Source organism: Erythrolamprus reginae, chromosome 3 (assembly GCF_031021105.1).
Source record: "Erythrolamprus reginae isolate rEryReg1 chromosome 3, rEryReg1.hap1, whole genome shotgun sequence".
Classification (NCBI taxonomy): Eukaryota; Metazoa; Chordata; class Lepidosauria; order Squamata; family Dipsadidae; genus Erythrolamprus; species Erythrolamprus reginae.
In genome coordinates, this window is record NC_091952.1 from 118504106 (window position 1) to 118518257 (window position 14152).

At 41.0% G+C, this 14152-nt stretch overlaps 1 protein-coding gene across 2 annotated transcripts in view; it reads right to left on the minus strand.

Moving 5' to 3' along the window:
* LOC139164392 (uncharacterized oxidoreductase ZK1290.5-like) overlaps positions 1-14152 on the minus strand; it is a 114197-nt gene that overhangs the window by 74066 nt on the left and 25979 nt on the right. For both annotated transcript variants that reach the window (XM_070746453.1, XM_070746451.1), the window contains exon 2: positions 8702-8950. In XM_070746453.1, coding sequence (XP_070602554.1) covers positions 8702-8950 — 249 coding nt within the window. The remainder of the gene's footprint in view (positions 1-8701; positions 8951-14152) is intronic.

The following is a 14152-nucleotide window of genomic DNA, read 5'->3' on the forward strand; positions in this document are numbered from 1 at the left end:
GCTGATATATTCTAGCATGAAGTGCATTTTGAACATCATTTTTAATTTGAAAAGTCATCTTAGGAAAAAGAACGGTACACCATGCCATTCGGGGCACACAATAAAACCAAGTAAAACAAAGCTTGTTTCTAGCATGGTGTTACTAAACAATATCATATTATTTCTGTTTTGCATATTGCTTTTAAGAACAATTGACTGTATGTGCTATTGTATTGACATTTGAGCTTAATTACATTGTTTCTTGCATGTTTATGGATCAGCAATTCTTATGGGAATTATTTTAAACACGTATCATATCTCTTTAAAATCACTGGGAGTTATATTAATATAATATTAATATATTATATTAATCTTAGTGACATCAGAGGGATTTAAATGAGTAATAATTCTTTTATAGAATCTATTCTATCAGATATTCTTTGTTACTGATACTAAGCATTATAAGGGGGGAATTATTTTGTTGTACTATATGTACTATAACTTTTAGCTTAGCATAATAGTTTCCTACCAAACACCTGCTAATGAAAGCAGTTTCTTGAATTTTATATTTCCATTCAATGTGGATAATCAAAATGAAGTCACACAAGGGAAAAATAGGAATTTTAGGTTAGGATGTCTATAAACAAATGAATAGTAGGATAAAATATTTCACTGCATATAGATTTTCAACCAGGTAATTTGCCTTTTCAAGTGGCTCTTGGTTTCTCATTAATTTTCAGAGACAGTTTATTCTCAAGGCACTGTCAGGGCTTAGAAGAGAATTCACCTTCATTCAAAATGCAAGCCTATCAGCATATTTGTTAGTACAACTAATATCTGCAATTCCATCAGAATTTCCAATACAATAAAAGGTAGGGTTACTATGGAACAGAAACCAATTCAAAACATACATGGGAGAAAACATCACCATTTATATATTCAGCAAATAAGGGTGATGTATGGGCACAGAAAGGCCGCACTTACTTTTTGCTATCAGATCGGTCCCGGAAGCCAGTGTGGGTGCATGGGCGGGGGGGGGTCGCATGCCCCCCTCACAAGATTTTGCTTTTGCACATGGGCAGAAGCAGAGAAAGGCTGAAAATCGCCCAAAGTCACTGAGTTTTGCCAGGTTTTTTGTTTCTGTCCGTGTGCGGAAGTAAATTCTTGCAAAGCAGCGTGGGGCGCAGCGGAGACACACAGATGCACACGCATTGCTATTTCCACTAACGGATCGGCGATCCCAGGCGTACCGGGGGCAGCCCAATACTGTGTACCGGTTGGGATATGTTATCATGACATCATGAGTCCAGATCTCAAGGAATGCAAACTCTAAATCCAACCTCTAAATCCATTTAATTTGTTTCCAATGTTTATCAATGAACACCTAAAGCTAGATTATAATAAGTGTAAAAATCACATAGTTTAATTAAAAAATACTCCTCCCACAGTCTGGCACATTTACAATTTCTCATTAATATGTAATTTGTCAGACCAATCTTCCTTTGTGAAGTATTCAGCACTAAAAAACAAATTAAAACGAAAGAACAAAGACACCTCCCTCAGAGTAACTAAAAGATAGAAAAGAAAAATAAAGCAGTTTGTTGAGACAGTATTTATTGGTTCTTTGTTTATGAGAATATTCTTCAGTACTTGTAGCAGTAAAGACACACAATTGAGCCTTCTTTTCTGAAAGCAAAGGAAACGTTCAATAAGCCCATTTAGCATGACAAAAAGCATTATTTCAAGAAGAAGAATATTTCAAGACTCTACTACGGTTTGAGTCACAACCTAATCCATAATTAGTTTAATGCCTCGAATGGACACAAACACAGAAAAGGCATGAATTAATGCTTCCTCTTTCTCTGGCTCCTCTTTCTTCTTAGAAGGAGTTTGGAATACATGAATTTCTTTCTGCAGTTCTTCCTAATTTAAAGAAAATCATCTGGCCATTCTAAGCCAGGGGTGTCAAATTCGATTGGATTGAGGGACGCATCAGAGTTGGGTTTGACTCAAGAGGGCCATGGGGGACGGCAGCTGGCTGGGGGGGGAGGCAGCTCAACATCATTTGTCGAGGCTGTTTTCAGCCAGAACAGCCCTTTGCAGCCCTCTGCCAGTGAAAATGGACCCTGGTGGGGGGGGCGGTGCAGCCTCCCCAAGCTCCATTATCACTGGCAGAGGGCTGCAAGAAGCCAATGCAGCCAAAAATGGAGTCTTTGCATGATGTGTGCAGCCTCCTCAAGCTCCATTTTTGCTGGCAGAGGCACCACAGGCCGCTCCTTCATTGTTTCCAGGGCGTCCCGATGTGCTAGATCTAAGCATCCTGAGGGTTATTTGGCATGCCTGTTCTAAGCTACAGTGGCTGGGCTTGAATTTCTGGCTGTATCCACAAAACATACTAAGGCCACAAACTGTCATCATAATGGTTATGGGTATGTCAAAACATATTGGCTTGAGCGCCCAATCTGAACCAATTGAAATATTAATCTTCCTTAGAGAAGGATTTCATCCATACCGATTTCTGATGCAACCTAGGGGTGCTTAAGAACGTTTGCATCAGCTGTTCCTTTTTCTTCAAGTGAATTAATCAGATTGTTGTAACGAGGAGATAAGGAATTGTTTGCAACAGATTAATTATACAATAATTAATTATACAATTATACCACTTAGTCTATCAGAATGTTTCTGGGAGGTTGAAATTTGAGGTGTTCTGTAAGAAAAATTAAGAAAGACAGATCAGTACAAGCAGGGTTGGGTTCTTCCTGGTTCGGACCGGATCTCCCGAACAGGTAGTGACCCACTAGTGATGTTATGGATCCAATTTGGTCAGTGCGAGTCTGTAGGCACCGCCATCGGGGGGGGGGGTGGTGTTAAAAAAATTGCAATTTTTTCCCTGTTTGGGTGGTTTCTCTTTTTTCGCTGTTTGAAAAAGGGCCCTCACCACATTCACCGGGTTAATACTGACATTTATTTCTTCGCCAAAAGTACAGCTGATCAGCTCCTCAACTTGTTTCAGGCCAATTCCAGCTACTGAGCATGTGCTGAAAGCAGATTAGGCTGGGGCAGGATTAGACTGGGAAGTATAAAAGGCAGGAAAAAGCCATTTTAATTTGCACTTCAGATCACAGAGAAGGAGAGGAAGGTAGTGCTGTTTACTTTTTGCATTTGCATTTTTTGAATTCAAGGAGAAGGGGCATTTATAACTGGCTGTTACAGACAATTTTATTAGCAGTTTGTTTTCAAACACAGACCAATCAGATTAGGCTGGGGCAGGATTAGACTGGGAAGTATAAAAGGCAGGAAAAAGCCATTTTAATTTGCACTTCAGATCACAGAGAAGAAGAGGAATCATATAACTATAAACCAAAATCAGCAAAGTTTGGTAGCAATAGGGGTTGTTGATTTTCCTGCTAAGTACTTGTATTTCAATACATTGTTAAGATGACTGGCTTGGTGCAGTGTAACATTTGTTTGGCTGTTGTCTTCCGTAGCACCTTGTGGAACTTGGGGTACTGCCCTCTTTGCATAAGGACATCTAGGTTAGATGGCGAGATCTCTAGATTGCAGTCCTTAGTTTGTAGCTTGCAGTCAGAAGTGGAAAGATTGTCCCAGCCACGTGCTGTAATGCAGCCATGTGTCCAGCCTCCACTTCCACAGCGCCCCCCAAGGAGGAGGGCTGTGTGGACAACTGTCGGTTCAGGAAGATTGCGTGCAGTTGAGCAAAAACATAGCAATTTTGGTCTCTCTGTATCGAATTCCTATAGTGTTCTTGCGGATTTAAATAGTAAGGATGTTGGAGATATTAGCCAGGTCCCTCAGGCAGAGAATGAGGGGATGTTCAAAGGGGAAGTTGTCGTAAATGTCACCAAACCATCAAGTACAGTTAGTAGAAATAAAAAGAGGACACATTTTCTTGTGGGTGATTTGACCGTTAGAGGTGTTGATTTGGGACAGAGCAAGGATGTGGTTAAGGTGCTGAGGTGTCTCCCAGGGGCCACTGCCAGCAGGGACAGGAGGCGGATTACAAACATTGTTAAGACTGTGAGTAAAGGTAATACCGTTGATGTGGTGGTGCATCTTGGCACAAATGATTTGTCCCAGAGAAATGTTAATGTAGTAAAAAGAGATTTTCAATGTCTAAGTGTGGAGCTGGGTAAAATAACTGATTCAGTGACTTTCTCAGAGGTGTTACCGGTTTGTGGCCAAGAGGATAAAACAACGTGTATCAGAGAGTTTAATGTGTGGTTAAGGCAGTGGTGTAAAGCTGAAGGTTTTGGCTATGTAAGTCATGATGTCAGTAGGTGGTCTAATAGGGAGTTGTTTAAGAGGGATGGTTTGCATCCATCATACAGAGGTACCCAGGTGCTCAGTGAGGAATTCAGAACTTTTTTGGACAGGCATTTAAACTAGGTAAAGGGGACAGAGATGTAACTGATGTGGGTGATTTCTGTCCCCGACCAATGAGGATAAAGCAGTTTTTGGAAGCTTATGAAAAGGGAGCTGCAAATAATATAGATGTAGTTGTTGATGATAAGGGGCAAACTAATAACGAAAATAATGTTCTTCGGGTAATGTGCACAAATGCTCGAAGCTTGAGCAACAAGCTCTGTGAATTAATGGCCATAATATCTAGAGATAATTTGGACCTGGTTGCCATAACTGAGACATGGTTTAAGGATTCTAATGAATGGGAAATATCCATACCAGGATATACACTGTATAGGAAGGATAGAATAGAGAGAAGGGGAGGTGGAGTAGCCATTTATATTAAAGAAAGTCTAAAAACAACACTAATTCAAAATACGTGTCAAGATCTAGAGACTCTCTGGATTTGCATGCAAAATAAAGAAGGTTCTGTCATTAGAATTGGGGTGATCTATAGGCCTCCAGGGCAATCCGAGGAATATGACAACAAGATGGTGGATGAAATTACCCAAATGGCAGTAAAGGGAGATATTGTGGTTATGGGTGATTTCAACATGCCTGATGTTGACTGGAATATCCCCAGTGCCCTTACATGCAAAAGTAAGAATATAGTAGAGGCCTTTACAGGAGCAGCTCTGGCACAGCTGGTTAAGACACCAACTAGAGGGGAGAATATTCTAGATTTAGTTTTTACGAATGGGAATTGGGTTTCAGATGTCAAGGTGGGAGAAAATTTAGGTTGCAGTGACCATCTATGTTTGTGGTTTGATGTAAAAACTCATTGTGAGCAATCCTATAATGCAACCAAAGTATTGGATTTCAGAAAAACAAATTTTAATGCAATGGGAGAATATTTAGATAATGAATTAAAGGGGAGGGATAAAATGGCAGGAGCGAGCATCCAGTGGACTGTATTAAAAAAGGCCATCTTAAAAGCCACTGGACTGAATGTAAGACAAATAACTAAAGGTAAAAGGAAGAAGAAACCGCTATGGTTTAGCAATGATGTAAGGGCTATAGTCAATGAAAAAAGGCTGCCTATAGGAGGTATAAAGAGTCTGGAAGTATAGCTGATAGGGAGGTATATAAAATGAGACAGAAGGAGGCGAAACAGATAATATATGCTGCTAAAGCCTCAAAAGAGGAAGAAATTGCCAAATCTGTAAAGAAGGGGGATAAAACCTTCTTCAGATATATTAATGATAAGAAGAAGAAAAACTGCGGCATCACGAAGCTTAGTACCGGGAATAATACATGCATTAATGGGAATAAGGAGATCGCTGACCATTTCAATAGCTACTTCTGTTCAGTTTTCTCAAAAGACACCTTACAAAATAATACTATAGAGGGATATAGCATTGCTTCCAGCTGTACGGATTCAGCTCCAGTGATCTTAGAAGCCGATGTCTTAGAAGAACTTGAACGATTAAAGATAAATAAGGCAATGGGTCCAGATGGCATCCACCCCAGAGTTCTTAAAGAACTCAGATCTGTCATTGCTACCCCCCTGACTGATTTGTTTAACCAATCCTTGTTAACAGGAGAAGTTCCTGAGGATTGGAGAATGGCCAGTGTTGTGCCTATTCACAAGAAGGGCAGTAGAGAAGAAGCTGGTAACTACAGGCCAGTTAGCTTGACATCAGTTGTAGTTAAAATGATGGAGACTCTACTCAAAAAGAGGATAAATCAGCACCTAAAAAACAATAACTTATTAGACCCAAATCAGCATGGCTTTACTGAAGGCAAATCATGTCAGACTAATCTCATTGATTTCTTTGACTATGTCACAAAGGTGTTGGATGAAGGTGGTGTCGTGGATATTGCCTACCTGGACTTCAGCAAAGCCTTTGATACGGTTCCACATAAAGAGCTGATAGATAAATTAGTGAAGATTGCACTTAATCCCTGGATAGTTCAATGGATTTGCAGCTGGCTGAAGCGTAGACATCAGAGAGTTATTGTTAATGGCGAGTATTCTGAGCAGAGTCAGGTTACAAGCGGTGTGCCACAAGGATCTGTTCTGGGTCCTATTCTTTTTAATATATTTGTGAGTGACAATGGGGAAGGTTTGGTAGGGAAGGTTTGCCTATTTGCCGATGACTCTAAAGTGTGCAATAGGGTTGATATTCCTGGAGGCGTCTGTAATATGGTAAATGATTTAGCTTTACTAGATAAATGGTCTAAGCAATGGAAACTGCAGTTTAATGTTTCCAAATGTAAAATAATGCACTTGGGGAAAAGGAATCCTCAATCTGAGTATTGTATTGGCAGTTCAGTGTTGGCAAATACTTCAAAAGAAAAGGATTTAGGGGTAGTGATTTCTGACAGTCTCAAAATGGGTGAACAGTGCAGTCAGGCGGTAGGGAAAGCAAGTAGGATGCTTGGCTGCATAGCTAGAGGTATAACAAGCAGGAAGAGGGAGATTATGATCCCACTATATAGAATGCTGGTGAGACCACATTTGGAATACTGTGTTCAGTTCTGGAGACCTCACCTACAAAAAGATATTGACAAAATTGAACGGGTCCAAAGACGGGCTACAAGAATGGTGGAAGGTCTTAAGCATAAAACGTATCAGGAAAGACTTAATGAACTCAATCTGTATAGTCTGGAGGACAGAAGGAAAAGGGGGGACATGATCGAAACATTTAAATATATTAAAGGGTTAAATAAGGTCCAGGAGGGAAGTGTTTTTAATAGGAAAGTGAACACAAGAACAAGGGGACACAATCTGAAGTTAGTTGGGGGAAAGATCAAAAGCAACATGAGAAAATATTATTTTACTGAAAGAGTAGTAGATCCTTGGAACAAACTTCCAGCAGATGTGGTAGATAAATCCACAGTAACTGAATTTAAACATGCCTGGGATAAACATATATCCATCCTAAGATAAAATACAGAAAATAGTATAAGGGCAGACTAGATGGACCATGAGGTCTTTTTCTGCCGTCAGACTTCTATGTTTCTATGTTTCTATGCCCTAGGGCAGTGTTTCCCAACCTTGGCAACTTGAAGATATCTGGACTTCAACTCCCAGAATTCCCCAGCCAGCATTCGCTGGCTGGGGAATTCTGGGAGTTGAAGTCCAAATATCTTCAAGTTGCCAAGGTTGGGAAATACTGCCCTAGGGGACACCCATGCACACGAGCAGAGCGTCTATGGGCACACAAAACATCAAGATGCAAGCCAGTGGCGAAGATAAGTCGAACCCATCCCTGAGTACCAGTGGGTCCCATTAAGTGGCACTAAGACTGAACGTATTCTAGCTCTTTAGAGATTTTATGACAGCAAGCAGCTAAATGCTAGTTTAAGAGCTATAACAGATAACATTGCTAATAATGCTGCTATTAACAGCGGCAATCATTTAAGGCAGTGGCCTCCAATGTTCACTGCTTGGCAGCCCAGAGGAAAGGGGAGGGGAGCAAGCCTGCCACTCATGCAATTTGAGCTGCATATGTACACATTGGCTACTGCTGATGTAACTCAAGCTTTGCACATGTTTGTGAGCCCACCGTTCATGCTTGTGCATGTGCCAGCCAGCTGCTCGTAAGGTCCAATTTCAAACAGGTCATGGCCTGGTAGTGGGCCACAGCCCTGGGGTTGGAGACCCCTGATTTAAGGTGAGAAGTGCAGATCACTGAGTTCTTTTCGGTTTTAACTGAAGGGGAGCACTTTAAGAGTACAGCAATTAGCGTTGATGTTAAGGTTAAACAGGATAGAAAACTTATTGAGACTTGTTCATGTTGGAGAAGAGTTCTAATAATACAATGGATAGTCAAAAAACCCCAAACAAATGATAATTGAACAAATCAACTCAAGAGTCTCAATTAAGGCAGAAATGATCAGGGTCCAATTATCATGTGATGTGAAGACCTGATTTCTAAAGAAGTCTATAATGTTGAGAAAGATTGACTTAATTACAATGGATACAGCAGCAATGGGTGCACCTGAAGCAGTTGGGGAATAGATCATTCAAGAGAAAAATCTATGTAGTCACTAAGACTACATAGTCACTAAGAACTTGATGGCACATAATCAATCATTCAAGACTAAGCAGACAAATTATCTTAATAACCTTCCAATCCTTGTTTAAGATATGTTTTCTTTCTTATGGTAAAGAGATTACCTAAACAATGAAAGGAATAATCTCCTTACTAAAAATTCCGGTTAATGATCCAGAGCAATTATAAAAGCATGTTGTTGCAGGTGATGCAATAAGAAAAATATATTAAATGTACGCCAAGATTTATGACTATAATAATCTGAACAGGAATATATATTAAAATAAACAGCTTCTTACCTAGATATTCCACCCCAAGTCTGTTGCAAGATTCCAAGCAGGCTTGTTTTGTTTTGTCATAGCCATAATCAGCATGCCATAGTTTGGTTGTTATCCAGAGATTCTCCCGTTCTATTCCACTCTCTTTGATAGCCTTCTGCAGGAGCGATTCACAGCCATATCGTTTTGCCGTGTCGATGTGACGAATGCCACATTTCTGAAGTGCGTATAGTACTGCCTCGTGGGAATAGCCACCTTGATGGGATGTTCCTTGAAATATCAGAGGGAAAAAATGTCATTATTTTGTTAATATGCTCTGTATTTCCTACAGACAATTAACAGAAGTATAAAGTGAACCATATGGAAAGAACTGACTAGGAATGATTTGGTTTCATTATTTGGGTCATCTCTCTATCGTAGCTGTTTTGAGCAACTTATTTCAGTGTTTTTAAATTTATAAATCAAAGACCAATATAAAAATTGAAATTAATAAAATGAAATGAGAGAATGAACAAATGGAATAAAATAAGATAGATAAAAATCAAATAAAGTAGGAAAAAAGTGATTTTACACAAATATTAAGGGGACAATACTATATATAGGATTGGGCTTTAAGCTACGTACTTTTCTGGCATCCTGCAAATTCTATTTTGAATGGGCCTTTATTTTTCCTCCAGGATCATAAGATATCTTTTGACTTCATTTTATATCCCTTTAAATCTTCACCCCTTCCTTTCCTTTTTTTCTGATATAGCAAACAACCTGGAAAAGATAGGTACTATTTTTTTACAACTTTGAAACTTTTGTTCTTTTTCTGAAAGTCCCATTGCAGGATCAAAGATTCTCTGCCTCTCTTGAAGCCCAAAGCTTCTCTAGATAATTCCATTTATGCTTACTACTGGTAGTCAGGGGTGGATTCCTATTACTGCCACTACTGGTGTGCTGCACATGCAGCTTGGGTTAGCTTGCCTACGCAAAAACACGCTGGGACACAAGCGCACGTAATGTAACTGAAGCTGCGCACACAGAACGATTGCTACTAATATGGCATCCTTTACTGTACCGGTACAACTCACTACTGCTGGTAGTCCTTGACTTACAGCCATTCGTGTAGTGTCTATTCAAAGTTACAATGGCATTGAAAAACTGACTTACAGCAAGTTTCCACACTAACAACTACTGCAGCACCCTTGTGGTCACATGACCAAATTTGGGACTCTGCACAAAGTTATGACAGTTGCACTGTCCCGGGGTCATGTGATCACCATTTGTAACTTTTCCAACCAGCTTTTGACAAACGAAGTCAATGGGAAAACCCAGATTCACTTAGTGGAATGATTCATGTAAGGACTATAGCAAACCATGTTGTAAAATGGAGCAAAACTCACTTAACTGCCTTGCCCTTGCTCAGCAATGGAAACTTTAGGCTCAATTGTGGCCATAAGTGAAGGAGTCCCTGTACTGTTCTTCTCCCCTTCTCTCTCTTCACGTAAAGCTGTTCAGATCTCATTGTTACTTTTTTCCTGTCCAATAAATAAATAATTTCCTAAAGATGCAGATCAGATCCAAGGATGGGTTCCACTTATCTTCGCATCACAACATTTCGCGCACACACGCTTCGCTCTTGCACATACGCACGTGTCCCCTCATGCATTTTAATTTCTGTGCATGCTCAGAAGCAGGATTCAGATCGAAACACAGCTGAGGAGCTGATCAGCTGTGCTTTGGGTGAAAAAATAAAGGTCAGTATGAACTGGGAGCGGGCAGGCGGGCTAAGTCATACAAAGACGGAAAAATTCGCTGAAAATTCTAAAAGAGAGAGAGATGGCGGCACCCACGGACCAGCAGTAACCGAACTGCATCTGTGATGCCATCATCACGTCACCAGTGGATCACTAATGGTTCAGGAGATCTGGTACAAACTAGGAGGAATCCATACCTGATCAGATCCACCTTTTGTGATTAAGGGAGATCAATTTCCCTGGCGCAGTATTATCTATACCAGTGTTTTTCAACCAGTGTGCCGCGGCACACTAGTGTGCTGTGAGACATGGTCAGGTGTGCCGCAAAGCTCAGAGAGAGAAAAAAAACGAGAGAGAAAGAAAGAGAGAGAGAGAGAAAGAAAGAGCAAGAGAGAGAGAAAGCAAGCAAGCGAGAGAAAGAAAATGAGAGAGAGAAAGAAAGCAAGAGAGAGAGAGAAAGAAAGGGAGAGAAAAAGAAAGAGAACGAGAGAGAGAGAAAGAAAGAAAGCAAGAGAGAAAAAGAGAACAAGAGAGAGAAAGCAAGCAAGAGAGAGAGCAAGAGAGAGAGAAAGAAAGAGAGAGAGAGAAAGAGAGGGAGGGAGGGAAGGTGGGAGAGAGACAGAGGGAGGTAGGGAGGGAGGGAGACAGAAAGAGCAAAAAAGAGGAAGAAAGAGAAAGAAAGAGGGATGGAGAGAGAGAGAAAAAGAGGAAGGGAGAGAAAGAGGGAGGGAGAGAGAAATAGAGCGAAAGAAAGGAAAAGAGAGATTTTTTTTTGTCCAAACTTTTTTTAGCCGCCCCCCCCCTCCCCACTCAATGTGCCCCATGGTTTTGTAAATGTAAAAAATGTGCCGCGGCTCAAAAAAGGTTGAAAATCACTGATCTATACTGTGCGGATGAAAATTATGGATCAATCCACTTGCAAATTACTAGGTGGACTAAAACTGTCCTGAACAATTATATGCCCACAATAATTTGTGTTACGGAACCTGGCAATTGTATTATAAGAATCTTTTCCCTGCTCTGAATAAGAAAATGCAATTCTAGATATATGTAAAGTGGAGATACAGGGTGACAAACTGTTCAATAGTTCTGTTCCACCCTGGCACTTGCTGGAGGTTTAAATCAAGGGCAATATGTATGCCAGCAGGAAAGGAAGTGGTTTAGCTTGAGGAGGGGAATAGCAGGAGGCTTGTAAGATAAAGAATGTTGGACCCGAAGAGTAGAAGGCTGTAGTTATCTTATCGTATGCTTTCCTTCAGCTGTTTTTTCCTGCCACTTGTCTAGAGACTTCGGCATTTAGGGAAGCACAAATTCCTATTTCAATCTTCTGAGTAAAGCCAGTTTTCAAGGCCACCTGTTTGATGTACTTTTTAACTCACTAAAGTAGTTACTAACATTGAGGTTCATACAGTACTTACACTTGTCTAAGCAATCAGGTTGAGAACACTGTCGGCTTACAATGTAAAGTCCTTTGTTAGTTCATGCATAGTTTACTGAAGAAGCCAGAATTTGTCAAATTTATAAATTCATTATTTACCAACCATAAGCTAGCTCAACAACATGGGTATTAGTTCACATATACATACCAGTTCAAGCATCCTGTTCTCCCTACAGGACTTGGGGAGACTAAGGACTTAGGACTACTAAGTTTTGTTTGCAAAACTCCAGCCAACCACTGGATGTCAGCAGAAGAAATTTAAATACTGTATACAGTATAAACAATTCTGTTCCACCTTCCAACCTTTACAGATTAGATCTGATAGCCTTGTACAGACAGTTCTTGTTTAGTGACCAGTCACTTAGCAACCATTCAAAGTCATATTTATGATTTAATTCATCACCCCCCCCCCCCATCACAGGATTGCATTTTGAGCAGCTGACAACCAGATCACCTTTATGGTTCACTATTATGTTGTCTCACTTAATAACTGTGGCAGTCAATGAATGATTGCTTAATGATAGCTGCAGTAAAGGTCATAAAATTGGGCCAGTCACATGGGTGCCTCAGCTTACAACTTTCATGTCAGATGGTTATGATATATGTTGTGGTTGGCTCTGGCCCAGCTCCTGCCCCAAGGAATGTGGAGGTGGAGGTGGGGGAAACATCCACATGCCACAGGCCTGTTTTGCTCCCGATAGAATCTGCCGACAAAGTCTCCTCTGACCAAGGAAGCGTGAGTGACAGGGAAGAGGGGAGTTTGGCAAACAGCCCAGGAGGAGATCAATCATCCTTATCATCCCTGGATTCTGAACAAGAACTTATGACAGACCCGCGCATGCGTAGAGTGATGCATAGGAGAGAACAACTGAAGGATTATTACAGGAGATAAGTGAGGCCACTTGTGCTTGGGTGGGGCTGCTGTAATTAGTGCTACAGATAAAAAGAACAGCGTGCTGATTTAGCCTCGTGAAAGTTTATCTGATTCATAGTTTCGCCAAGATCGTGGTTTTGCTGTTTCCCTGTTCAAGATTGTGTATGGACTTTCTGTACTTTGGAATTGGACTCAATTTTCCAGTTACTGGGTGAGAAATTGGATTGGATTTAACCTGTGCCTTGTGTGTACCAGAAAATCCCTTTGACATTTAAAAAGGGAGTTTTTTTCTGCTTTTCTGTTGATAAAGACTTTTGGTTTTCCTTCGATCATGTGGTGTGTGTCTTTTTGGACCAATTACCCTGTAATTACGGGCGGTTGGGACACGCCGGCAGAACAGATATGAAATACGGGTGGAGGAGCTGCTCTGGGATGACCAAAGGGCCAGTCCTGTAATTAGTACAGCTCTGGAATATGGGACCACCCTGTGGTGGGGCTGGAAAACTCTACCATAGGGGGTGGCACATGCAACTTTACAGGTGGTACAACATGCAAAAAGGAGTGCAGTCCTTGTTGTCCGGAACAAGGTAGCGGTGCTGATGTAATCCCATTCTGTCCCTGGGAGTCAAAGCGCTGAAATGCGAGCGGCAATGGAACTTCAGCTGGGCTAATTGAGAAAAATGCAAAGATTTCGCTTGGCCCACCAAAATGTTCTCGCAGACCACCAGTGGTCCGTGGACCATCAGTTGGTGACCACTGCTTTATGTAATATAAACTAACCAGGGATGGGATCTGGATACCTTTTGTTGCAGTTCGCTTAGGGTTGCCTTGTGTGTGCATTGTGCAAGCGCAGCCACAGCAATTAAAAAATAGCTTCTGCACATGTAGAGAAGCAAAAAATAGCTTCTGCGCATGCACAGAAACAAAATTCAAGATGGCGGCACCAGGATGGGTTCTAACTTACGTTGTTGCCGATTTGCTTTCCCTTGCGCCATGTGACCTCATGCGCAGTAGCACAAAATCCAAAAAATAGCCCCCCAAAAGCCAAAAACAAGATGGCAATGCATACACAGTGCCGGAAAGTCAGCTTTTGCACATGTGCAGAAAAAAAAAGAAAAACAGAAAAAAATTCCCCCTGAAAAAAATTCCAAAACAATTCCCAAAAACAAGATGGCGACCTCCATAGACAGGCACCAACCAATCCAGTTGAATGTTGCCATCATGACATCACCAATGGGTTGCTACCGGTTTGGCCAAACTAGTCCAAAATAGGAGGAACCCACCTCTAGGCGGTACCTACATAGACACCGATAGAACCGGCTCCGTGACATCATCATCAAATTACTAATGGTTCTAAAGAACTGGTCAGAACTGGTAGGAACCCATCTCTGAAACTAACCCTGAGAAATGTTTTCAGA